The 24,381-nt window shown below is 35.5% G+C and overlaps 7 protein-coding genes and 1 long non-coding RNA gene across 9 annotated transcripts; 2 read left to right on the top strand and 6 right to left on the bottom strand.

Moving 5' to 3' along the window:
* Nucleotides 1–265: 265 nt before the first annotated feature.
* Nucleotides 266–6,686, top strand: Usp10 (ubiquitin specific protease 10). The gene is made up of 9 exons (XM_070661578.1): nucleotides 266–616; nucleotides 1,708–1,903; nucleotides 2,076–3,434; nucleotides 3,529–3,727; nucleotides 3,810–4,059; nucleotides 4,160–4,243; nucleotides 4,366–4,530; nucleotides 4,606–4,846; nucleotides 4,937–6,686. The coding sequence occupies exons 1-9, from the start codon at nucleotides 599–601 to the stop codon at nucleotides 5,221–5,223; spliced, it is 2,799 nt and encodes a 932-aa protein (XP_070517679.1). The 5' UTR covers nucleotides 266–598; the 3' UTR covers nucleotides 5,224–6,686.
* Nucleotides 6,687–7,099: 413 nt separating this feature from the next.
* Nucleotides 7,100–8,588, bottom strand: LOC139105491 (modulator of smoothened protein-like). The gene is made up of 3 exons (XM_070661629.1): nucleotides 8,123–8,588; nucleotides 7,729–7,941; nucleotides 7,100–7,548 (listed from the first exon to the last, which is right to left on the bottom strand). The coding sequence occupies exons 1-3, from the start codon at nucleotides 8,223–8,225 to the stop codon at nucleotides 7,361–7,363; spliced, it is 504 nt and encodes a 167-aa protein (XP_070517730.1). The 5' UTR covers nucleotides 8,226–8,588; the 3' UTR covers nucleotides 7,100–7,360.
* Nucleotides 8,589–9,608: 1,020 nt separating this feature from the next.
* LOC139105497 (uncharacterized) lies at nucleotides 9,609–10,795 on the bottom strand. The gene is made up of 2 exons (XR_011546207.1): nucleotides 9,815–10,795; nucleotides 9,609–9,702 (listed from the first exon to the last, which is right to left on the bottom strand). It is a non-coding gene; the product is annotated as an uncharacterized lncRNA (long non-coding RNA).
* Nucleotides 10,796–12,320: 1,525 nt separating this feature from the next.
* LOC139105479 (lariat debranching enzyme) lies at nucleotides 12,321–14,628 on the bottom strand. The gene is made up of 5 exons (XM_070661596.1): nucleotides 14,224–14,628; nucleotides 13,846–14,137; nucleotides 13,589–13,689; nucleotides 12,669–13,498; nucleotides 12,321–12,563 (listed from the first exon to the last, which is right to left on the bottom strand). The coding sequence occupies exons 1-5, from the start codon at nucleotides 14,418–14,420 to the stop codon at nucleotides 12,475–12,477; spliced, it is 1,509 nt and encodes a 502-aa protein (XP_070517697.1). The 5' UTR covers nucleotides 14,421–14,628; the 3' UTR covers nucleotides 12,321–12,474.
* Nucleotides 14,629–15,822: 1,194 nt separating this feature from the next.
* On the bottom strand, nucleotides 15,823–17,359 carry Baf (barrier to autointegration factor). Its single transcript, XM_070661632.1, has 3 exons — nucleotides 17,184–17,359; nucleotides 16,799–16,930; nucleotides 15,823–16,534 (listed from the first exon to the last, which is right to left on the bottom strand). Exons 2-3 carry the CDS (start codon nucleotides 16,922–16,924, stop codon nucleotides 16,388–16,390), a joined length of 273 nt encoding a protein of 90 aa, XP_070517733.1. The 5' UTR covers nucleotides 16,925–16,930; nucleotides 17,184–17,359; the 3' UTR covers nucleotides 15,823–16,387.
* A 124-nt stretch (nucleotides 17,360–17,483) lies between these two features.
* Sicily (NADH dehydrogenase (ubiquinone) complex I, assembly factor 6 homolog sicily) lies at nucleotides 17,484–19,149 on the bottom strand. 2 transcript variants are annotated; one of them, XM_070661613.1, is made up of 5 exons: nucleotides 18,873–19,149; nucleotides 18,454–18,676; nucleotides 17,978–18,373; nucleotides 17,631–17,834; nucleotides 17,484–17,558 (listed from the first exon to the last, which is right to left on the bottom strand). In XM_070661613.1, exons 1-4 carry the CDS (start codon nucleotides 18,983–18,985, stop codon nucleotides 17,655–17,657), a joined length of 912 nt encoding a protein of 303 aa, XP_070517714.1. In that variant the 5' UTR covers nucleotides 18,986–19,149; the 3' UTR covers nucleotides 17,484–17,558; nucleotides 17,631–17,654. The 2 variants fall into 2 exon arrangements, with proteins under 2 accessions (XP_070517714.1, XP_070517713.1); XM_070661612.1 differs by having other exon boundaries at nucleotides 17,484–17,834.
* Nucleotides 19,150–19,226: 77 nt separating this feature from the next.
* Nucleotides 19,227–20,153, top strand: Nd-b17.2 (NADH dehydrogenase (ubiquinone) B17.2 subunit). Its single transcript, XM_070661631.1, has 3 exons — nucleotides 19,227–19,386; nucleotides 19,587–19,669; nucleotides 19,784–20,153. The coding sequence occupies exons 1-3, from the start codon at nucleotides 19,292–19,294 to the stop codon at nucleotides 20,023–20,025; spliced, it is 420 nt and encodes a 139-aa protein (XP_070517732.1). The 5' UTR covers nucleotides 19,227–19,291; the 3' UTR covers nucleotides 20,026–20,153.
* A 641-nt stretch (nucleotides 20,154–20,794) lies between these two features.
* LOC139105477 (FAST kinase domain-containing protein 4) lies at nucleotides 20,795–24,325 on the bottom strand. The gene is made up of 10 exons (XM_070661584.1): nucleotides 24,200–24,325; nucleotides 23,926–24,070; nucleotides 23,375–23,797; nucleotides 23,059–23,208; nucleotides 22,742–22,987; nucleotides 22,485–22,626; nucleotides 22,311–22,394; nucleotides 22,089–22,247; nucleotides 21,910–21,988; nucleotides 20,795–21,771 (listed from the first exon to the last, which is right to left on the bottom strand). The coding sequence occupies exons 2-10, from the start codon at nucleotides 24,058–24,060 to the stop codon at nucleotides 21,549–21,551; spliced, it is 1,641 nt and encodes a 546-aa protein (XP_070517685.1). The 5' UTR covers nucleotides 24,061–24,070; nucleotides 24,200–24,325; the 3' UTR covers nucleotides 20,795–21,548.
* Between the last annotated feature and the right edge of the window lie 56 nt (nucleotides 24,326–24,381).

The following is a 24,381-nucleotide window of genomic DNA, read 5'->3' as shown; positions in this document are numbered from 1 at the left end:
TTATAAAACATAATCTATATATTAAGCAAATCTTTTCGTAGATAGTTTTCAAAATTTGTTTTAATTTTTAATATCAAATCAAAGCCCAAGACATAGATTTGTGTACGCAGTTTAATCGTGAAGAAGGATTTTTAATTTCGTAAAGTCAAACCTGACATTAGTTTGAAATACGAATAATAAGTGGTAAAACAAGGTTTTTTTTTTCTCGGCGTTCAGTCGTACCACTTGCACCATCATTTCGCCTCTAGTTACTCCGCGAGGTGCATCGTGCTCGGTTTTCCACACCGCATGTGACCGCCGGGGAATGAACACGCGCGTCTTGTAATCGGTCCGGAACAGTTTTTTTTTTATTTTTCTTTTAATTAGCCCGCGGACCGAGCGGTGATCGGTGACGGTCTTCGTTATTTTCGTGCTTTTGCCCGCTCAGCGTTCGCCCGCGACCCCCGCGAAATAAGTGTTACCGCGCCGCCATAGCGACACGGCGAAAAATACGTGTGTGGCGTCGACAAGCACTCGTGCACTCGTCGGCTCTCTACCGATTGCCGGACCTCCAGGCCCCATCCACGACTCGTGCTGTTTTTAATGTTTTATAGCGAGGATGGATACTGGAAACGAGGTGAGTCCCTACGACCTAAGTCGCGCGCGCGGCAACCCGCGAGACTCGCACGCTGTCCGCACGGTCGCCGCTTCTGAGGTTAGGTTTCCCGCTTAGCCCGGGCTCTCCGCACCTGGCGACTGTTACACGGGAATATCTCGTCGTTCTTGCGAGTCCCTCGCGTGACTCGCGACCAAATCGACACCCTGGCCTGTCTTGAAGAATTTACTATGAATACCGGCCTTTGCTTTTTCAAGACTTTCGTTCCAAGCTCTTCCACGTGCGCCACTTAGCGACGCCGTTACGGAACCCGTTTTCGATACTGCTAAACTTCGAATCGCTCGCGAATTTCGGATTAATTCGCTCGGACAGCCGAGCCTTTGTAGCTCCTTAGTGTAAGATCGGTGAAAAATTGCTTTCGGCAAGAATCATTTGGTTTACAATTTGTTTCCGCGGTGCTGTATAAGATGGCTGCATTTAGGACAACTCGCTGCTGCTGGCAGCTTTTGCCTGCGTCTTTCGAGCATGTCTTTAGCATATTAAAAAGAAATTATTATTCTAGTCGATCTGTTGCAAGAATTATTCAACGGAAAATTACATTACTTCGAAATTGTGCATTGTTCGTCGAATGCGAAAACAGTGTCTTTTTTTAAATAAAATTTTATTGATTTTTATTTGCTTATTCAAAATTTTTATCTTAAAAGGGTGATATTTTAGCACTGTATTTGTTGCGAAAAATTGCAGCACAGGTGCCAGTAATTTTATGACTTTGCTCTCATTTAAGAAAACTGGAGAAGTTAAGATTTTAAATCTAGTGTATATATTTTTAGAAATTTTTTTGTAGGTTTTCCGAGCATTATTTTTAATGCTCATTGAGATAATGTTAATATTTATTTATATATTAATTTATTATTGTAAAATTACATCTCTAACTTTGAAATATAGAACTGCTGTTTCAGGAACAAATAATCATTGAACATAAGAGCAAGATTAATGAGTTCAGGAAAAAGATTGATTTTGATATTGTAACATTAATTTCCGAATTGTTAATTACCTTCATTCTCAAGACCGCTAAGAGATTCTTTAATATATTTGTATCCTTTCTTTTTTAGATGAATCTTCAGTTTTTAGATCTACATGATTTAACTGATAATGATAAGCGTCAGTTAATTACTATCCTTAAATCTGACGTTACTGAGGCTTTGACACTACCGTGGGACGCTAATGATGTAGAGGGTAACAACAATAATGTTAATTCTGTCGCAGTAACAGAAGTACCTGAGCTTCAACAACATCATTGGTACAATGGTAAATGTCCCGCTTGTTTGTTTAAATTTTAGCTTACGTTTTTATATTACATGATTACACATGTTTAAAATAACAAATTAATTAATACAAACGATTAAACTTAATATTAGTCAAGCTTTCTATTTGAAAAAAAAAATTTGCTGCATTACTGGAATTACTTCATTTCATTTAGCCATGCCACCAGCGCCCACCTATCCACAACAGATGATGACACAAGTGTGTAATGATTGGCGAATGTACAACGTCCAGACAAACGGCCACATGCCACTGATGTCTGGAATAGCGTACGCTCATCCCGGATACAATGTCGGTGCTGAAATTCAAGACATGAATTATTGTAGAGAAAACGGACGTCGCAACAACCGAGGTAGAAGTGTAAGAAGAGATAACTATACCCGTACGCTTAATCCCGGTAATGAAGTGCAGTCGGGGTACATGGGTGATCAGGCGCAATATCACCCGCAGATACCGATCATGTACATTTATTCTGATCATCACACCGTCTCTACGCAACAGCAAATGGCCACAGGGCAGATCTACTACACATCGTCAATGTACTCGTCAACCCCTCATCCGCATCCAAACGTGCAATCGGTCTCGTCTAATTCACATGCACAACCGACTTATCCCCCACCAAATCATCATCAAACCCCACAAATAAATAGATGCGTGCAACAATCACAATCTGTGCCATCCCAGCAACCAAGTCAAGAGCCCGTGAATCAGGAACCGATCGTTAAATCGCACGACAATAAACATGTACAAATCACTCCTGATAAATCAACGCATCAAGCAAACGAAAATAACTCCCTGCAAAGTAATGTCGTTAGCCCCGTTAGTCCCGTTATTGTAAGTAATACTACATCGGAATCTTCTGTTAAAAACGTAGTCGAAAACACTGCCAATAAAAACAATGTGACAAACACTGAGAAGATCGATACAAAACTCCAACAAAATATCGTATGGACTGTAAATGAGAATTGTAATGGCATGGAGAACGTTGATACGCCACAGATAAATGACACCAATGACGTTAAGGTAAACCAAGATAATAAAACAGACAGTTTAAAAAACGAAACTGTGTCCACTGTCACAACGAATGCAAAAACTTCGCCTAAACCGATCTCTGTCAAGATGGACAAAAATGAAGTGCAAGTTGAAGAAGATAACTCATCGAAAGACGCCCAAGATATGACTATTAAGACGCCAAACGGTTCCTCAGCGATGCCAAATGACTCTTTAATCACACCAAATACTCCAGCGTCAACCACATCTGGAACGTCAGTTTCAACTACAAATATCAGATCCTATGCTAGTCTTCTGAGAAAAGATAGTACGCAGGAAATACATACGTCGTGCAAACCCGTAGTTCATACTAATCATAGTGAACCGCCAAAAACCCCGGTGCAAAAAGAATCAACTAGTCCTATTCCCACTCCTGAGAATCAAAATGATTCAGCTACTACACCCGCTCTACAAAATGGCATATTACGGAATTGTTACGATGATCCTAATACATATAGAATAGGTGGTAAGTACAAATATATTAATAATCTTTTGAATTTAATCCCGTGATAAATTGCATATAAATAAAAAGAAACATTTTTAACAAATATCTTTTCCAGAATTCTTGTCAACTTATCAAATGGATAAGCAAACAGTAAGTTTACTACCGAGGGGATTGACAAATCGCAGCAATTACTGTTATATCAATAGTATTCTACAAGCTTTACTCGCTTGTCCACCGTTCTACAATCTTCTCACAGCTTTGCCACTTCCTAAAAATCGAGGCAGAAATTCTGCTACGCCTTTGATCGATAACATGTAAGTAATTGTAATGATTTAAAAATACTAACGTAATGTTTGTCTATAGATATTATAAAAATTATTTTGTCTTTGTAAAAAGGGTCAAATTTGTTCGTGAGTTCTCACCTTTGACGGAAGCTGCCCGTATGCCTAGGAAAGATAGAGTTAACAAACGAGGAGATGACACTGTTATAGATATATATAGCGGCATTGTGTTTGAACCGTCATATATACATACAATGTTAAAGCATACCTCTGCTGCTGGTGCCTTTTCTGTAGAAGGACGGCAGGAAGATGCAGAAGAATTCTTATCGTGTCTCTTAAATGGAATAAACGACGAAATGTTGGAGGTATAAATATATATATATATATAAAATTTTCTGTATGCATTATAAAAATATAAAACTGACTACATTTCTTAAAATATTTATGATAATTATTTTGTTTTAGTTGATGAAATTGGTCAACAATGATCAAAATGCAATTGGTAATGCAAAAAATATCAATAATGATCATGATGAAGAAGAGTGGCAGGTGAGATAATAAAGAATTTATTTTCACATTAATCAAAATTTATCGAGCGCGACATTATTTTCTGTATTACATTTTTTAAATTAAAATCATATTTATTATAATTTTTTTTAATTTTTAAACAGGTAATGGGACCAAAAAATAAAGGCGCTGTCACACGATGTACAGAATTCGGGAGAACACCAATATCCGATATTTTCCGTGGACAGTTACGGTCTAGAGTATCACGAGCAGGAGAACAGCCAACAGACAATGTACAACCGTTTTTCACGTTGCAACTTGACGTTCAAGTTAGTATTAAGATTTTTAAATAAATTAATTTGTAATAACTTAATATTTTTAACAAATTTAATTATATGTTATAGAAAGCTGAATCTGTAAAACACGCCCTGGAGATTCTTGTAGGCAAGGATCAAGTAGAAGGAATGACTTGCAGCAAAACGAGACAACAGATAGAGGCTTGGAAACAAGTCACTTTAGAGGAACTGCCAGTCATCCTCATACTACACCTAAAATGGTTTGTGTATAAGTTCGATAAATTTTCCAATGGCTGCTCTAAAATATTGAAGACCATGGAATTCCCTGTTGACTTGAAAATCGATGGCAGTAAGTATTGATTACTATTTTAATTAATTTTATTTAAATTTTAATGACTTAAATGAGACAGGCATAACGTGACAATTTTTACTCGTGTAGAATTTTTATCCCCGAACACCGCAAAGAAATTAAATCCCAAACAAAAACAATACAAGTTATTCGCGGTGACGTATCACGAAGGGAAAGAAGCCACCAAAGGACATTACTTCACTGATGCTTTTCACGTTGGTTATGGATCTTGGGTTAGGTATGACGACAGCGTAGTAAAGAGTGTCCCAGAAAGTAATGTATTGAGGCCCACATCACCCAGGGTACCTTACTTACTCTATTACCGAAGATGTGACACAATTGGTAATAACCAATCAAATAATGCAAAAGCACATTAAAGAACTTGTATAGAAATTTATATTTAAAAAACAAAAAAAAAAAAAAAAAAAGGTATGTTCATATATTTGAAATGAAACAAAAAAAAATTCTTTTTACAATTTCAAAGTTCTTGTTGATATTTATAATTAAATAGAAATCTAATTAAAGAGAGCTTTTATATTATCTACAATAGCGTGAAAAATAGACATGTATTAAGCCTGTACTTCCATAAAATGTTTCTATTAAGATTGTTATTACACACAGAGCTTTCAACCGAAAAACGGACAGCGAGCGACAATCGGGAGTAAGGGAATAAAGAAAAGACATGTATGTATGACCATACATATGTGTATCTTTTTTTTTTTGCTCCTCACTACCGATTGTCCCCCGTTGCTCTTCGCCCGTCTTACGGTTGGAAGCTCTGATTACACGTTGTATACATAGTTCTTTCCTCAAAATCATGAAATAAATGTAGGTAATGTTAAGGCTCGTCAAGTGTTCCAATTTAGGTTCACATTTTCTAGTGAATCTAAAAACGTTATATACATTAAAGGCTTTATACGTTACAGTTTGTGAGATATTAAAGCGGTTTTTGTGTGTATATAATTCTTTTTAAGTTTACAATTATAAATGTTACTGGTTTATTATTATTATTATTTTCTTTTTGAAAGGACAAACAAAAGTGTGAAAAAATATTTTCAAGTTTGTGACAATGTGTGTATAAAGTATAGAGATAGACATTATGTAGGTTATTTTTTTATATAATCCTCCTGTACAGTGGAAATTAATTCCAGCTTGCCAGTTGTTCTTCAATATCACATTTTTATATTTAAAAAATGTATATGTTTTATCATGTATATGTACGGCAATTTCATATACGTATAAATACATACATAAATGTGCATATAAATTATATATACACTATATTTATATACATAAGTATATGCATATTTATATAATTACTTTTATGTTTTTATCTGTGTAGAACAAATCGTAAACACGCATTCTACCTGACAAGATCTCAACAGATTTCTTTTTAAAACATTTAAATCATTTTAATAATATTGATAAAAAACTGGCAAGATAAAGAACTGAAAGACTTATCAGGAAGATTGTTTGTATGATAATTGAACATTTTGTATTTAATCTTTCTAGATATGCAATAGTAATCGAATGAATTCTTAAAATTGAAATATTCAAAATTTATTTATCGAATACGTTTAGATTGTTATATTAAAATTTTTTTTACTTTCTAGTTTGACTGCCTGTTTACTTTGTATGCAAATAAAATGCCACTTATTTGTATGATGAAAGTTTTTTAAGTTAAATAACATGTCAAAAAGTCAGAAAATCATCCAAGTTTTAGTTCTCTTACATATATACATCTATTATATTTAGCATGTATGTTTGTATAATGTAGATAAAACGTAAGAAATATTTTAAGTTTTGAATCTAATTATTATAACTTGCGTATTAAACACAATACCTCTCATTTATTTCCGGTTTTGTAAATATTTGAAGTTTATATAACAAAAAGTAAAACTGTACATATGTTAAAATTATGATTATAAGAAATATATATATACATATATACATATATATTTCAAATATGTATCGAGTTTTATTTCAGTTTTTCCCCAGGTGTTTATTTAAAAGTTGATACGTTATACGTTGTAACATGTCACTACGTATTGATAGAAAAATTCTGAATTTAACATATCACTTATAGAATATCTATACATCCATTAGTTAACGAAAAATATTAATATTATGTAATAATTTATTAATAGATTTTCTAACTATATACATTATTTTATAGAAGATTCATTGAATATTAAAAACCAACGATTATAATTAATCTATTGTATATCTTAATCTAATTTACATATAGCATAATACTTTACAATTAATTATAACCCTTATTAAAGTTTTATAAATTAGCTGCAAAATAAAAATAATTTTACAAGTGCTTTATTCCTACCTTAGTTATTTAAAATCTTTTGTCTACGTTACCTATGGTCTATACTATTGATCTCTGGTAACCGAGATAGGAATTTGGAACGTAGCGTTGTATGAATTCTTGAGACAAACGTAGATGATAAATGTAACACATGAAGTGAAACAGAGAACATAAAAAGAAATTTTGTTACAAATGTACTAAAAATGTGGTAGACAAACTTTGCCTGCAAAGAGTTCAGACATTACTGTAATCCATAGAGCTAGAACAAACAGGATGTAAGCGATCCCAACTTGATGCGAGTTAGGTAACTGATATGGTTGTCCGCCGATCTGGTCAATGTGGAATCCCATTGGAAATATGACCGCTGCGTGGCAAAATAGCACCACTGGAATTTAATTTAATTACGATTAATGTTACACCGCTTTATACATATTGTTGCGCCTATTCTAGCACGACGCGAAGTTCATGGCCCGCGCGCGAACTTCGCGCCGAGTACGAACGGGTGCAATATATAATTTGTATTTTAATACACTTAATACCGTATATGTATTTTTATAATACGTACTTGCGCCAAATCCTACCCAACGTGCAAATGGAATAACAGTGCGATCCCAATGTGAAATCACCAGTAATATTATAGTCGATGTAATCAGAATACAGCCAATAAATATAAAGACCAGTGCCATCATCCATTCAGTCCCAAGCTGCGATTTAAAACAAATTTGCGGCCTATTGTACAAGGTCATACATGACCACATGAGGCCCAGTTTCGTGTCACCTGTTATTAAAGAAACAAAAAAGAAAATGTAAACCGCGTTTTCGAACACTTGTATAACTTCTCGCTTTAAGTTAACTTTAAGACGATTCGAGTCGATTTAATCTTTATTTTTTCGGCGTAAACAAACGACGGATGTTAGAATAAATAAAAAAGCGAGAAGTAAAACAGTACTGGCAAATACCGCCGACGTCGGTGATGATCCAGTCCGGCATAGCGATGCTGATGATGGCGGAGACATCCGCGAGCAGGAACAGCATCCCCGAGATGATGGTCAACTTGTCCATTGTTTGCGTTCGTGATCAGTGGGCAAAATCAAGACGACGAAGACTTGGCGGGTCATTCGGGGTCCAGCTGTACTTGGCGTCTACGGCTACGTTCGCGCCTCGTGACACCCTTCGTCGTAAATTTGCTTATGCGATGGGAGCACCCACTAATAGTCCAAATGCCTTCAGATGCAAGAGTACCATTCTTTGACCGTTTACCGACGAACACGGGTAAATCGGCAATAACCAACAATTCAGATCTTTCGCTTGTTGAAGAAGACGTTGCGTTGACAGCAGTTGACAGCAGTGGTCGCAGATTTTAGACGGGCAACATACGCACACTAGGCACAATGCCGTGTCGCGTGTGCCCGTAGCGCCTGCTAATGCCTCAGACAGAGAGCCCAACTCGGAATCGCGGCTCTACGCGTTCAGATACAGAGGCTCGTCCGTGTGAAGCCAGCGTTTCGGCTGCCGTCGGATAGAAGAACAGGCCAGACCTATACACTGTCTGTCCTGTTCTTTCGTGGCGTCGCCGGCAGATATCTCAGATCCGCTTCTCGGTAACATCGCGGAGTCTTAAATAATTTTAAGTAGTACGAAATCCGACTTACCGAATTGTGTATGATCCGACATTTTCAAGATATAATATAATATAAATTTTTAATGTAAAATGCAACAAAAATTTTCCGTCCCACTTAAACAGACTGCGGACTGTCGGTTGTACATATTTTTAATATTTTCTGTAAGTACGACCGGTGTGGTTAAAAATTTTTGATGCATCCTACACATCATTTCTCCTAAAGCAATATAATATTATTGCAAATAAATATATTTAATATATGTATACAGGCGCGCGCCTGTATTTTAATTCAAGGAAATAAGACAGCTGTCTTATTTAATTCATTAAATAAAAAATTTGTAAAAAAAAGCATCATTTCTCTGAAAGTAATATATATTAAAGCATATGCATATAAAAATATATAAGTATATATAAAACATATGTAATATAACAATTAAAATAAAAAGAAATAAAGACAATTAAATAAAGAATTTATAAAAAAAGCATTATTTCTCTGAAAGTAAAATATATATTAAAGCATATGTATATAAAAATATATAAGTATATATAAAACATATATAATATAACAATTAAAATAAAGACATTTAAATAAGAAATTTGTAAAAAAAAAAAGTATTATTTCTCTGAAAGTAAAATATATATTAAAGCATATGTACATAAAAATATATAAGTATACATAAAACATATATAATATAACAATTAAAATAAAGACATTTAAATAAGAAATTTGTAAAAAAAAAAAAGTATTATTTCTCTGAAAGTAAAATATATATTAAAGCATATGTACATAAAAATATATAAGTATACATAAAACATATATAATATAACAATTAAAATAAAGACAGTTAAAGGAATTTGTAAAAAAAAAACATGCAACTTATCAATCTGCATGAGCTTCAGCGGAGTTGTTGTCGGTGACTGTAACATAAAAAATAAAATATTAATGTAGACATGTTAGTTAATAAGACTCATATAAAAAAAGTAAAGGTTTCTTTTTAATAAAGATTCTAATTAAAAAATTAATGCTTACCTTAAAGTTGCTCCGCCGATGCAGGATGCCCCCCGGGCCTGCTCCTCCTCTCAGATGGGAGGTCGTCGTCGTCGTCAAGTCATCTTTTCGCGCACTGGAAACTCTCGCGAAATACTGTCATTAACCCCTAACGCTATCACTCATAATTTAAATTATCACTCGTTAGTTTACATTATCACTCACAGTTTAAATTATTATTAAAACACGGCACCCCGTATTATAAACAAAAACGCGAAACTGTACACTCACACTCACTCACACTCACTCACACTCACTCACACTCACTCACATAATATTCACCGCGCACTTCATAACACTATAACTCATATTCACCACGCACTTTATTACACTATCACTCATACCTAGTCTAAATTATTATAAAACAAGAAAAAATTGTGCGAATAGGACTTTAAAACTACTAAAATACGCGTCGCACAATCCGACGTAACGCGAATCTCTCAAGCAGCAGATGCCAATTTCCCGAATTGCGTGCAGTAGCGCACGCACTATCAGTCACGGCTAACGAAACAGAAAACGACACTCCGCGAGGGACCGACGAATACTCCGGGCTGTACGACGATCCATTAAAAAATAAATTAAAAACGCGAATTACTATATCCCGAAAGCGCGAAACAATATTCCGATTACGAGAAAAGCGACCTTGTTTTGTAATAACTTAAACACGGCACCCCGTATTATATACAAAAACGCGAAACTGTACACTCACACTCACACTCACTTACATAATATTCACCGCGCACTTCATAACACTATGACACATATTCACCGCGCACTTCATAACACTATGACACATATTCACCGCGCACTTTATTACACTATGACTCATAGTTTAAATTATTATAAAACAAGAAAAAATTGTTTAAATAGAAATTTAAAACTACTAAAATACGCATCGCACAATCCGGCGTAACGCGAGTCTCTCAAGCAGAAGATACCGTTTCCCGAATTGCATGTAATAGTAGTGACCGGCAATAATAGCATGATTCAATGCGGCAACGGCGACTAACGCGCGTAAGCTAGGGTGAAGTGCGTCAGGCCTTACCGCGGATCGCGTACGTGAGTCCTGAAGTACCGAAAGAAACGAGAAAACGAGGGAAAAGTTGAAGGAAGGCATCTTCATGCTCTGTTCTGTTCGCGACCGTACATGTGAGAGAGAACGCACAAGTGATCGCTAAGAAATCATTAGAGGCGCCTATAATGATTTCTTAGCGATCACTCATGCGTTCTTTCTCACACGCACGGTCGTGAACAGAACAGAACATAAAGATGCCTTCCTTTTCCCTCGTTCTCTCGCTTCTCTCGGTACTCCAAGGTTCACGCACGATCCGCGGTAAGGCTAACGCTCCACCCTAGCTCACGCGCGTTAGCCGCCTTCGCCACAGTGAGTCAAGTCATCATTACCGGTCACTGTACTATTAGCACGTCTTACCAGACAGAAAATCGACACTCCGCGAGAGATAACGCGTACTCTGGCTGTACGACGATTAATTAAAAAATAAATTGAAACGCGAATTATTATATCCCGAAAGCGCGAAACAATATTTCGATCACGAAAAAGCATCCTTGTTTTATAATAAAATAACGTTCTCCGCGCACTAGATCACTCGCGGGATATTCACGACACTTCCGTTAAATCTTTAAACACGACCCTGAGACGTAAGCGCGGTCTAACTGTCACTTTAATACTTCGGTCGGTATAACGAACGACACAAAACTTGCACGAAGCACCGGTATAAAACGCGCCGCGATATAAAATATTCCTACCGCGGTAGACACTCGCGGGATAGTCCACGACACTTCCTATTAACCTTGAATCCCGACACAAGAATCTAACTGTCACTTCAAGCGAGGTCCACGTCACCTTGTTGCGCGGTCAAAAGTCGTCGGTAGAATGACCGCGAAAACTTCCCCCAACCCTTTAATGTTTTCCCTACTATCGCGCGGGATATTCTTTCCCCCCTTGTGTTACCCCCACCGGGGGGTTATTCACTATCCCGCTTTTTATCTTTACCGTTATTCAAAACACGCAACCACCTTTTTCGTTAAATTTTTGAATTTGACTTGAGTAATCAATAGCTCAATAATAATCGAATAAAACAAAATATTAATCATAATTTCACTATCCCGCGGATATTCATTATCCCGCGTTTTATTTCTACCGCGCTTCAGAACGCGTTACCGCCTTTCTCGTTAAATTTTTAATTTTGATTCAAGAAATAAGATAGCTCAATAAGACATCTAACAGAACAGAATATTAATTGTAATTTTTCTGTTTCAGATAATACTCCAGCATTGAAGGAAGGACCGACCCGACATTCCGCAGACATCCTGAGAAAAGGAGGAGAACCAGGAAGGGTATCAGGCATCGGCGGAGCAACTTTTTGGTGAGAATTAATTCAATGTTATCGATTTTAACGAGGCGTTTTATAGACAAGGAAAGGTGCTCTATTTCGGCAAGAATACACAAGGATAATAAATTAAGAGATTTGTTCGTAAGTTTTTAAGATATATAATACATATATATAATCCATTATAAAAAATTCTTGCTATTTACAAAGGAGATATAATACAGAAAGGTTCCATGAGGAAACAACACGAATACAGATGCAAGTACCTAATAAGTGATAACACTATCACAGTTAGAATGTGTTAGAATACAAAGAATAATTTCGACGTTTGAACTTCTTGCAATTCGGCTCAGTTTGGACGCAATTAGATTGTTCGTTACCTGCAAAATACAATAATAATAATTTAATATCCTAATAATTCATTATATTCTCTGCACTTGTCATTATCTCTGCACTTGTCATTATCTTGCATTAGCGTCACTCACTGTCGTCTATCGTAGCGGGATCTGTAAATGTAGTTGAACTGTCAGCGGTTTCATCCAAAGTACTTTTACTCGTGTCCACGTTATCAGATTCGTCACCGTCGCTTTTAGGATTCGTCGGCGAGCTGTCAATAAAATACTTATTCGACAAATTCTCTTCGAAAGTGGAGCTGAACACATTTTTTTCCTCGAACGATATGTCCATAGAATCGGATGCGTACTCGCCGGACGTCTCCATTGACACCTCGCTCGACCTACTATTATCTTTTGAACTGTTCGCGATGATTTGCAGCAGGGTAGAAGGATCGTCGATGCTCAGTATCTGACAAAATCGTGTAGTTTGATCGTTTATCTGCAGCTGCGGCCGTTCGATTCGAGTATTTGTGTCGCACGGATCGTACGGTTTAACCGTTTGAGTGAAATTAAGAGGAATACGCAAATCAGAACCAAATTTCTCATATACAGTCTGCTTCTCTTTTGCCGTAGGCGTGTAAGTCCATCTGCCGGCACCGTATTGACCAGGCATATAGTGGATACTGCTCTTAACGCTTAACAGATGATTCGTCAAATAAAGTATCGTCAACCACTCTAGATCGTAGCTCAGTTGCACTGAGCTGTCTTCCTGCGAACGCACTTCCAGCACCTGAAGGAATTTCCGTTTCGGTAGACATTTATCTAACGCTAAAAACTTCGTCACTCGGGTTCCCCCTTTCTCAGGAACAAGCGCCGCAAACTTGCAATGCAAATGCGCAGAAAACCAGTAGGACGGATAAAGACGTTCTAACAACTCCATGCATGGAGGGCTGCCGAGCGTATTGCTTTCTATATCATCCCTAAAACGTCAAATTATATTAGGATCTATTAAAACTTAATATATTTTTCAATTTTTTTTAAATCTAGTTAAAAATCTATTCAAAAGTTACTTAAAAAACGGTTTTCGTTTCAACAATGTGTCTTCATCTCCATATTTTGTTACCCCTGCTGGCCAATCATGTGATAAAAATATATCAATTTTACCAGAGAGCTAAAAATATATTTGTTAATTATCTGATATTTGTATTTTTGTCTAAAATTATATTATGAAAGTAAATGTATAGATATGGACACATTTAGACATAAATACGAATATATATAAATGGGTCCTTATTTTATACTAATCTAATATACTTAATCAATTTACTTGTTTTAATCTAAACACTTCTAAATTTCTAATATGATAAACACTTCGTATAGTGCTATCAGTATATGGAGGTTTCTCATAACGTCCTTGCATCCAGTGTTGGCTTTTGTATATGCCTGAAAGTCCTGCAATTCTGATTCCAGCCACTTGCACCACACCTGCATATCCAAGATAATAAATGTTAGGTGCAACCCATCCCCCATATGGCAATTCCTGTAGGTAATTTGAAGCTTCATGATTGCCTCCAATAAAAATGGTTAACACAGGAGCTTTCTTTTCACCAGAATAATATCTAAAACGTACGTACATAAATAAATTCGAAATCTGAAGAACCATGTATGCAATATTTTTAACGGTGTGCTGCTCGACAGTACTCACTTGTAAAATGTACACATGTCTCGGTACTTGTCCGACACCGCCATGCATTTTAAGTCACTTAAATTTCTGGTGGCTTGAAAATCGCCGCAACAAATGAGCAAATCAATCTTCCTACCGTCAATCCTCTCGATTTCCTGTATGGTATCGTAAATAATGTCCAGCTCGCCATGAGCGCAACCCTCTACGGCGATCCTCATTTTCGAAGTTTAATCGCACAGGTAAAGACTCGCGATCTTGCAATCAGGATTACGTGCGTTTCCTCAGAAGATAGCCGAAATCGTTCGGAATCACCTGACGTCTGTAAACAATCTCGCTACATGCACAACATACATCGGTGCATGACAATCTAACCTTACACCTCGTAAAAAATACAACAAATACTTGTGAGCTAATGAGGGCGTTCAGCGACAGCCGTTCAGTGAGCTCTTACATCTGATTGGATTATTAATTAAGATCTGAAAGTATCCACAAATAAAATGCAAGAGCTCACTGAGCAGTTGCGCTCCTATAGGAAACAGCAGAAAGCACTCGGCTTATTTAAAATGCAAGAAGAAGAAAAAAGAAACATAAAAAAAATTATTTTAGTAACGTTAAAAATCAGGCTACATCGCGCGTTTGGAGAACCTTTCGATCACGGAAAAGCTTTGGCTCAATTTATTTATTCTATCGTTCGTGGCAATTACGGTTGTACGTACTTGGAACACGTACTTCGCAAGTTTGCTCTTCGCCGTCGACGCTAGAATTAATCGAGCGCGTGATTACAGCCTGACACAATCTTATAAGATGTGTATACACGTCTACGGAGTTCAGTTAAAATATTGTGCCCGCAGAATTTAGGGTTAACAATTCGCGGGACTCCTTCGAAAGGTGAGAAATCGGACTTACGGTTAAAACTCTCGCCGTGGCAATCAACGTCGCTTGCTCTCCTTGACTTTGCTGCCAATTATCGGTTTACCTAATTATGCGCGTGTACGCGCGTCGTACCGCGCGCGTAGATCAAAGCCGACGATACGGCGCGCGCGATTAATCATCCACTCGCCGCGCGTATCATTACATCCGCGTGCATTTTTGAAAACCGCGACGAGAAAACGCGCTTTCGTCCGGACTTGTCGTCTAGCCACTGATTAATGACAAATCGTTCGGCGAATTGACGGCGCGCTATCCTTATTCATCATTCTCGAAATGCTGACGATGAAATTTTTTAATCCATCTCTACTATCCTTCGATCGGAGCTCCAGACAGATACGCGTCAAGGAAACATAATCAGATACACTAATAGGATCGTGGATATTGCTACAAGAATCTATACTTATTCTATTTAAAACAGAGTTCTTCGCGTACCTTAATCTTTTTTGTTTAAGGGTTTTTTTCGATAGAAATTGGAATCAACGTGTAATTAAAAAAAAAATAAATAAAAAAAAGAAACTGAAGCCCTTCGACTATTTCGTTAATCAAAAAGTTGATTGAAAAATTAGGCAACGCGCAAATATTTGAAAAAAAATTAATCACGAGCAGTAACAGTTATTACAAAAAGAGGGGGGAAAAGAAAGGAATAAAAAGATAAGGTAGCATGAAACAAAATAATGAAAGAACTCACAATTTCAAATTTAAAAAATAATTTGTATTTCAAATATATTGTGTCTTTATAATCAAATTCTTTTTAACCAGAATATTTTTAAAAAGTAAATCTTGCTTTTCTGTTGTTTACATAAATGTTATCTTTATACTATTATGCTCATTAACATGTTTTTATATCTAAAACTACACATTCTTTTATAACATTTATATTGGTTACAGTGCAACAGTTTTTTAAATGTATTTTTTTTTATTATGTACCAAAAATACGAACATCTTTATCGAATTATTATTATTATATAAACGTTCACTGAAATCTGGTTACTAATTGCAAAATATATATAATATAAAGTTTTGTTTTTAAATAAATATTAAAGTATAATAAATGCACTACAGTAACTATTTCATTCATAGAAATAAAAATTCATCATATTTTACGTTTATTGTTTAAAATTGTAAGCAAGATATATTTAAAGTACGCAAGTATTAAAATATATTTTCATTTTGCATTCATACGTTATGTAACTTTATAATTATTTATCATTTCTTTAAAAAAAATACTTAAAGTGAAATCTATGCCACGAAAACTTTACAAAAATTCTTCACACCAGTCAGTGAGACATTGATAACAATCTGTCGACTGTTTTGCATTCGCCGAGCATGCATCTTTCATCCATTCTTGAAACAACTCCTTATTCTTTTTCAGCACTAAGTACTGTCCAAGCACCACATATGCCTGTGTAATAAAATTAACAACTATTAATTAATTCATATCTAATAAACAGATTCATGAAATTATAAAGTTAATAATTGCAAAAAAATTGCATATTATTGCTATATTTTAATTTAGTCATTAAATAAAATAAAATATTTTTATAATTTTAACCTAATAACTAAATTAAAAAAAAAAATTAAATTAAAAAAAAAGTTTTTAAAACTTATAATAGAAATTGTATACAATAATTGTATAAAACAAATTAGTATGCATAAACATGTTTACCCTGTCAAATCCTGCAGCTTCTAATCTTTTTCCCAAAACTTCTCCAACTCCAGCAAGCTCGGTTACTGGTTTATCTCCCATGGGCTCCGCCACAAAGTTTCTATGCTTCTGCGATGTTGTAGACATTGTGATCTGTAAAAACGAAAACTTTTATAGTTTCTTTCAGTGTTTTCTAGTATAGCATCCAAGTATTAAATAAGGTGAATCATCTTGGTTTCATAACCTTAATGTAACGAATTTACTATTCAACGTAATTTACGAAAATATATCCTACAAATCAACGAGATAAGACGAAATAAGTTAACGTTAGTTAATATAAAAAACGTATAAATTTTCCAAGCTAATCAAAGATACCGGAACATATTAAACGAGAATGACGCATTACCTGTAACTAAGATTCCTCGATAAACCACTTTAGATCACGATCTTCGCGGTGCAAAACAACGTTCTAAGAGTACTAAATTTAAGTTTTACGTCCTGTTACTTCACGTAGATATATATTCTAACTAATCAAAAGATAAGTCAGAAGATCAACAAACGACTCGTTCAATGGACGTGGAATAAATGTATCATAGATCGTCAGAGTAAAGCGTCGATTTTTTTTTTTTTTTAACTGGTATCTCGCATATGAGTGTCACGTGACTGTTCGCGTGTAGGTATTCGAAACTATTCGACACATCCAGGACTCATTGTCAACTAAAGCTTTTATTACATTTTTATTAATATATAAGAAATATTTCCGCACAATTGAGATTAACATCTGCAAAAACAAAATTTTATTCTTACAAACAGAAATTTCTAAAAGCATATTACTTTTAAATTCATTTATTACCACTAAAAAGAGTATTAGATAACCCTAAAACCATAGCTTTCGCCACAATAATTGTAAAGGAAGGACGCCGTTTCTTTTCTGAAGTATGGGATGGAAAACGTCGAAATCTACTTTCCTCAGTTCCTCTAAATAATTTTCTATACAAACTGTCGGTAGAAATATCACATTGAGATCTTTGCCTGCTGTCTTCTTAAGTGACATCGCCTAAAACAGAGATAATATCGTGCATTTTATTCTGAACTTCTTTAACCAATAACGTACAAAGAATACAGACTGCGAACTAATCGTTAATATTGAACTAACACTTAATCTTAAATGTGATATTAAATTATATATGTTACGAGTACCATTTTCAAGTGCTGCTTGGCACAAGAGGCGACTTCAAGTACAGTGTCTTTAAATCCAGCGCTCGACTGTCCTTGAAAGACGGACTCGGAGGAGACGCCGTGTTTCAGAAGAACATCCTGTGGCAATACCATAACGCGCTTTCGGGCGTTATATGGCACGGAACGTATTAGAGTGACCAGACCGTGAGCCTTACCAAAATGACTGGCTGCGTGATCGGCGTTTACACTTGCTGTGCCCTGTGCCTCCAGCAATAAATAATAAATCGATGACGTGGTGTAATCACAATACCTCTCGAGCGATTCTAGGTCTACGAATATCGAGCCGCTCAGCTTATTCGAGCGGGCATCAATCAAACGTTTGAAATAACGCTTAGACAACTTGTGATGCTGGAGGATCTGCAAGATGCGAATAACCTCTAATTTCCAGCGATCGAGAGATACAAGCCAATGTACAGCATTCCATTTTGTTCATCTACCCTGTGTAACTCCAGTGCCACAGGACTCCTCGTTGGGTTGCTATTGTAAATTCCATCCAGGGCATTAGTCCAGAATTGTAGTCGCATAGCACCTATCGTATTGTTACTGACTTGATCCTCTACTTGCGCTACCTCGACATTAAATGCGCGAATAGCAAACGCTGCCGATTTGATGCTGTGTGGAAGCAACAACGTGCACAGAAAGTTCTCATAGTCGCTGTTCCTAGAAATAAGGATGGGTAGTTATGAATAGGTCACGATAGACTTGTTCACTGATACTGTTCCACAAGACTTGATTAAAGTTATCTCTACTACCGATATTACATACTAAAAATAACAAAGATGTAACATAATTATGACTATATAATTTATTTAAATTTGTGCAACCTTAGGTTTAATTATGTGAAAAAGATAAATACCTAACGAGCTGTAAACAATACTTGTTCGGAGTTTGTTTTTGTCTTGCTCCATTCGTATTCATATGTCGCAGTTGCAATCGCAAATTTCGTTCGACAACCGCTAGTTTATTCATCTCTTTTAAAAGTTTCAAAGTTTAAAAATCCTTATTAAATCTAGAAATGTGACGAAAGACAACACATATAATAAAATTGTTTAACGTGATGTAATAATTCATTGCAGTTTTCGATACAAATTCGAATAAAAATATCTGTGAGGAAATCTAGCCTATAAATCCTCACAGGCTCACACATGTTCCTAATATAATCGAAGTCACTAGACGTGACCGTTTTTTAATATATTCCTACCTAGATTTCGACGTCCAACTATTGGCGACACTATTTGACCCTACCTAATCTTATTTTCACCCGCAGACGTAAATATGGCGAAATTATTAGGGTTCGATAAAGTCGCGAATTTATTTCGCGCGGTACGCGACAACGGTGGCATTATCGGCTCCGTGAAAACTCTATTCAGGTTATTATACAGTTATATATTATAATAACAATGTAACAAACTTGTCAGGACATTACATTGGCTCGACTATATTTGCTTCTCTCTTCAACTTTGTGTCCTTATGCGTTTGTAAAAAAATATTTTGAAGGCGAAATATAGAATCAGTTTAATTTTCTTGTATTTAAAGTATCTAAAGTATCTAATATGAATTAATTCAACAGGGTAGACGAACTGAAAACTGGCACCTTGATTGGAGAAGACAAGTATGGAAACCGATATTACGAAAATAATGCATATTTTGTAGGTGAGTTAATAAGTATGCTACCTTTAGTATGAATACAAGTGAGAATAATATAGAGAAAAAGCAGTAAAATTAATTTTGTAAATGGTTTGTATTCTGACTGTATATTCTTTACAGGTCGTAACAGATGGGTGATATATGCAGATAGAGTTGGCCTTAATTATGATGGCTCCCAAGTTCCAGCTGAATGGTTTGGTTGGTTACATTACAAGACAGATCTGCCACCGTACAAAGACCCATCTCGGCCTAAATACAAATGGATGATTGATCATCAACAAAATCTGAGTGGCACTGATCAAGCTTACATGCCATACAGTACTACAAGACCAAAGATTGAACCTTGGCGACCACCACAGTGATAAATTAAACCTTAATATTGTAGCAACAATAAATATAAAGAGTAAAGTAGTTTAATTCATAAGGAATAATGAAATATTCAATGTAAATATAACTATTCTATTTAAAAAAATTTGTGTTGTACATGAAATAGCTTTTAATTGTTCCAGCTTCCTCTCTTCGTGCTATACGATACTTTATTTGTCAACTGTCATCAGTTGTCAAGTCGACTGTAGGTTCGATTCAGTCGTCCACGTCGATGGTCGTTTAATTTTTTTTATTAAAATTCTACTGAAACATAACACGCGCTTTCTCTATCCAACTTCTCCCTCGCCCCAGGTCCTCCCTCGACCATCGAGTACGAGTAGGTAGCAGTGGGGCACGTTCCCTCTTATTGTCAGTCCTCGACTACCGGTGCTCCGCGGTACATTTACACGCGCGTTTCGTGTAAAACTCGACATCATCACGTACGCTAGCCGTCGTCGTCGAAGCAAATATCTACTTTTTAGTGTACATAAAGTTCAAGAGACGAGAATTGACCGAAGAATCAAAAGGTGATTCTTGGACTTGGCTTTACGTCGTAGCCAGTTTCCCGCGAGTGTTCAGTGCGCGGAAGAATGACTCGACAAGTCCCATCTGAGAAGAGGAGGCTCAGGAAGAGTATTTTGCACCAGCGAAGTAACTCCAGGGTAAATATCAATTTTCCTTTCGAATTAAATGCTTCAGATTTTTGATAACGTTTTTTTATTATTTTATTTAAATAGATGTAATATTTACAAAATAATTTTGTTAATTTTTTTGTTACAGATCAAGAGGAACTTAGCTAATGTGCATCGTTCAGTGAAAGTGCCGCACGCCGATATTTGTAATAATACGAACCGCAGCCGGTTTGTCGGTCGCTTCGGGGGTGTCGTTAATTATCGGGCGCTTTTTGACGATTAATTTTTTACGGGAGTGTCGAAAAATAACGTGCGACAGTGTTTAATAATTTTCGCGATAGTAATTAATCTAATCGCGTTCGCGAGTGTCTAGTGCGCGGAAGGATGGCTTATCACGTCCCATCTGAGAGGAGGAGCAGGCCCAGGAGGCATCCTGCATCAGCGGAGCAACCGGCAGAACTTTACAACTCCGCTGAAGCTCATGCAGATTGGTAAGTCGCATGATTTTTTTTTTTCGTAGTTTGTAATCGAGTCTCGTGAACTGATAATACGTCGTCGACTATACATTACTCAATTATAATGACGCGCACGAATTCGAAACCTTTCGAAAATAGCGCACGCTTCGCGTGCGCATGGTTTGTTCTAGTACAGATAAAAATATTATAAATATTTAAAGAGATAGTTTTTATTAGTCCTATTTTGTTGGTTTAAGATATGATATGGAAATAAGATAAAATGTGATTTAGTAACTGTATAAAAAATAACATTTAATTAATTTCCAGTTTTGGAACATCTAAGGAATAATGAAAGCGGTTTTATTTGTACATTTTATTTTTTAAATATTTATTTGAATATTATTGGACTAGGCCAATACTGTACTATATTGATTACGTTTGTTTTACTGACTTAATTTCCTGTACATTGTTTATACATTGCTTCAAATAATTTACCCGTTTTTTTATATTGTCCTGTGCACTGAAATTTTCATAAGAAATTGATATAAGATCATATCCTTTGGCTTTTAACAATTGTGTGTATAAATATACTGATCCTACAAGATCGTTTTGTCCTATGCAATAAGCATGGTAATCATGCACCAATATTGCTATCCTGAAATATTTACGAAATAATTGTTAATTTTACATTTAAAATAATTTTTAATATATATTTTTGACTTTTTGTTTTTAATTCCAATTTCTTACGTATAGTTTTCAAGAGTGACACGTTTTTTGGAACACATATACATACCTTTGTACATTATTTGACTGTTCGTTCCACTCTTCCACTTTTACAATCTTGTGTTGATCATTTACGCGATATTCCGCATCTAAAGAAAGTATAATATTTAATATATTTTTCATGCATTTAAAATTTTGAAATTAAATTCTACAAAAAATTAGTTACTAGTATAAATTTTTATAGTTTACCTAACAAGAAGCCCATATTTGCATTAACATTTGTTTTAAAATAAGACGAAGATGGTAATATTTCTGTTAGCGCTTCCGACAACGCATTTATGTACACTTGTTTTTCTTTTGATCTAACTATAGATATATTATATTCTGAATCTTCACTTAAAAAAGGTCCTGTAATTAAAAGTAATATAATGCCAAGATATAATATATGTATGTACATTCTTTAATACATACCTTCATAATCTTTCAGTACAAACTGTGCAACAGCATTGATATTTAATATTTTTAATATTTTTGATATATTTAACAAGTTAGAGTCTGTATAAATTACAATAAAAAAAATTAATACTATTAACACATTAAGACGACATTAAACCTTAAATACGTTACTTAACAATAAATACTGACTGTTTAATTTTTCTAAAAATGTAGGTTCCAGCACAGACTTTACGTGTTGCGATTTTACTGCATCTAAAACTGCTAAAGACCATACAATATCCAACCATTCGATTAAAGTCGTTTCAAGAGGACTTGCATATTCTATAAATTTCTGTTGACAAAAATAATTAATTAATATGTATAAAATTATTTTTAAAAAAGTAAAATTTTCTCACAGAAAATATTTAAAATAAAAATGAGAATTTATTATAAAATTTTTTATATACCTCAATAAACGAATTTGCCTTCTGCGATTTATATCTTAAAGCCGCAAACGTTTGTATAATTGATGAATAATCCAGAAAGTCGTAATTTACTGATTTCTTAAAAAACGTATCACAAAACGCATCAAGTACATCTTCGTTCTTATAACGCAGAAATCCTAGTGACGTTATTATGGATTTATTTATAGCAGCGTTGTTACTTTGCGATGCACATACCAACAAATCGGATGTAATTTTTTCCAACAATACCTATTCGATATTATTAATGTCATTAAAAAATTTCTCCTTTATATTTATACAAAAATAATAGTTAAAAGTACCTTGTCTGGAAAATTGAGTACAGCCATGCTGTATAATAAAGTTGCACATTGCTTCAAATCTAATGCTGTATTGTATTTTACAATATTGTATGACAGCATCTTTAATAATGGAGTATTTCTCTTTCCTTGCTCTCTTAATGATGCTATCACCTTCATCACATAAATTAATGTACATACATATGTATATATTCAATATGTGGGCATTATTTCTATTATAAGTGTAGATAACTGCAAACATTGCAGGCACAGATACTTACACAATAATATATCAAAGTTTTGCACGTAAAAAAAAAAAAAACAGAAGTGTTATACTCACTGCAATCATTGCAGGTGTAGATAACTGGGAATATTTTAATAGCTTATGTGATAGTGCTTCCTGACTTTTGCTCTCTTCACCACTCTGAACTATCTTTCTGAGGTGAATAAATCTTTCATCAGTCTCAAGGTTTTGCATCTGAGACTTCCCACTGTTAATTTGTTTAGTTATACTTGATATCAGCTTCAAGGCATTAATGGAGGACAGGTTTGGCAATACTGCCAAATCCAACAAGTCATTTACAGACTTGGCAGCTTGAAATTGTTTGACAAATACTGTGTTGTTCTCGTTCAATCGTTTCTTCCTAGTACCCCTTCCCTCCATTACAGGGATTGCAGTTTGAATGTCCATTTCGTTAGATTTCTTCTCCTCTTTCTTTTGTAACTCAGACTGCACCTTTGAAAACTTGTCGTCATTGTCTTCCTACAAAATAAACCGCTAATAATTTTTTTTTTTTTTAACAAGGGATTCCAAACAGAATGTTAACATGCAAAGATCAAGAAAAATAATAGAAAAAGAAAGCCATTGAGAAGCTGTCAACTGCACTTTACGTTTACAGGCGTAGGGACTGGCTGTTCGCCGGTAACCGTGCTGGAGTTGCAGGCCATTAGTGCGGTGAACCGCCAAGACGAACGCGGCGCCAGCCTGGCAGTCGTTGAATACACCATCGCGCTAAATTGCAGCATCGCCGTTAATCTGAAGAAATCATTTATGTAATTGTCACGATCCGGAGATACGAATAGTCGTGTGGCAACGACGGTCCGCGGTTCCATCGGTTTCAAAGCATTTGTCTCGAAACAACAGCGGTCGCCGTATATGACTTACATTGCGAACGAATGCGGGGAAAAAAGTAGCGTTGTCGCGAAAATAGAAGGTTGTCGTGAATTATCTTTAGTGCATCAGGTCTGCATATTTAGGTTAGGCGGGCATCGAACACCTGACCATAGACGCGAAGAAGATCAGATAATCGCGCGGTTACGCGAATGTGGCACTTAAAAATGAGAGTC

Source organism: Cardiocondyla obscurior, linkage group LG09, assembly GCF_019399895.1.
Source record: "Cardiocondyla obscurior isolate alpha-2009 linkage group LG09, Cobs3.1, whole genome shotgun sequence".
NCBI lineage: Eukaryota > Metazoa > Arthropoda > Insecta > Hymenoptera > Formicidae > Cardiocondyla > Cardiocondyla obscurior.
This window is presented reverse-complemented; position numbering and strand designations above follow the sequence as displayed.

Excerpts from the sequence above, each read along its gene's own strand:
- LOC139105491 (XM_070661629.1), bottom strand. The coding sequence starts at position 8,225 with ATGGACAAGTTGACCATCATCTCGGGGATGCTGTTCCTGCTCGCGGAT. Across the intron at positions 7,942-8,122 it reads GATCATCACCGACGTCGGCG|GTGACACGAAACTGGGCCTC; the intron begins GTATTTGCCAGT and ends CTTTAATAACAG. Across the intron at positions 7,549-7,728 it reads TTGGGTAGGATTTGGCGCAA|TGGTGCTATTTTGCCACGCA; the intron begins GTACGTATTATA and ends ATTAAATTCCAG.
- Baf (XM_070661632.1), bottom strand. The coding sequence starts at position 16,924 with ATGTCTACAACATCGCAGAAGCATAGAAACTTTGTGGCGGAGCCCATG. Across the intron at positions 16,535-16,798 it reads AAGCTGCAGGATTTGACAGG|GCATATGTGGTGCTTGGACA; the intron begins GTAAACATGTTT and ends TTTATTACACAG.
- Nd-b17.2 (XM_070661631.1), top strand. The coding sequence starts at position 19,292 with ATGGCGAAATTATTAGGGTTCGATAAAGTCGCGAATTTATTTCGCGCG. Across the intron at positions 19,387-19,586 it reads TCCGTGAAAACTCTATTCAG|GGTAGACGAACTGAAAACTG; the intron begins GTTATTATACAG and ends TTAATTCAACAG. Across the intron at positions 19,670-19,783 it reads AAATAATGCATATTTTGTAG|GTCGTAACAGATGGGTGATA; the intron begins GTGAGTTAATAA and ends TATTCTTTACAG.
- Usp10 (XM_070661578.1), top strand. Across the intron at positions 1,904-2,075 it reads ACAACATCATTGGTACAATG|CCATGCCACCAGCGCCCACC; the intron begins GTAAATGTCCCG and ends CATTTCATTTAG. Across the intron at positions 4,531-4,605 it reads CGTTGCAACTTGACGTTCAA|AAAGCTGAATCTGTAAAACA; the intron begins GTTAGTATTAAG and ends TATATGTTATAG.
- Sicily (XM_070661612.1), bottom strand. The coding sequence starts at position 18,985 with ATGAATAAACTAGCGGTTGTCGAACGAAATTTGCGATTGCAACTGCGA. Across the intron at positions 18,677-18,872 it reads TATTGTTTACAGCTCGTTAG|GAACAGCGACTATGAGAACT; the intron begins GTATTTATCTTT and ends CCTTATTTCTAG. Across the intron at positions 17,835-17,977 it reads CCAAGCAGCACTTGAAAATG|GCGATGTCACTTAAGAAGAC; the intron begins GTACTCGTAACA and ends TCTCTGTTTTAG.
- LOC139105477 (XM_070661584.1), bottom strand. The coding sequence starts at position 24,060 with ATGCTGCAATTTAGCGCGATGGTGTATTCAACGACTGCCAGGCTGGCG. Across the intron at positions 22,627-22,741 it reads AGGCAAATTCGTTTATTGAG|AAATTTATAGAATATGCAAG; the intron begins GTATATAAAAAA and ends TTTTGTCAACAG. Across the intron at positions 22,395-22,484 it reads ATTTTTAGAAAAATTAAACA|ACTCTAACTTGTTAAATATA; the intron begins GTCAGTATTTAT and ends TAATTTATACAG.
- LOC139105479 (XM_070661596.1), bottom strand. The coding sequence starts at position 14,420 with ATGAGGATCGCCGTAGAGGGTTGCGCTCATGGCGAGCTGGACATTATT. Across the intron at positions 13,499-13,588 it reads AAACGAAAACCGTTTTTTAA|GGATGATATAGAAAGCAATA; the intron begins GTAACTTTTGAA and ends TTGACGTTTTAG. Across the intron at positions 12,564-12,668 it reads TCCCGCTACGATAGACGACA|GTAACGAACAATCTAATTGC; the intron begins GTGAGTGACGCT and ends TGTATTTTGCAG.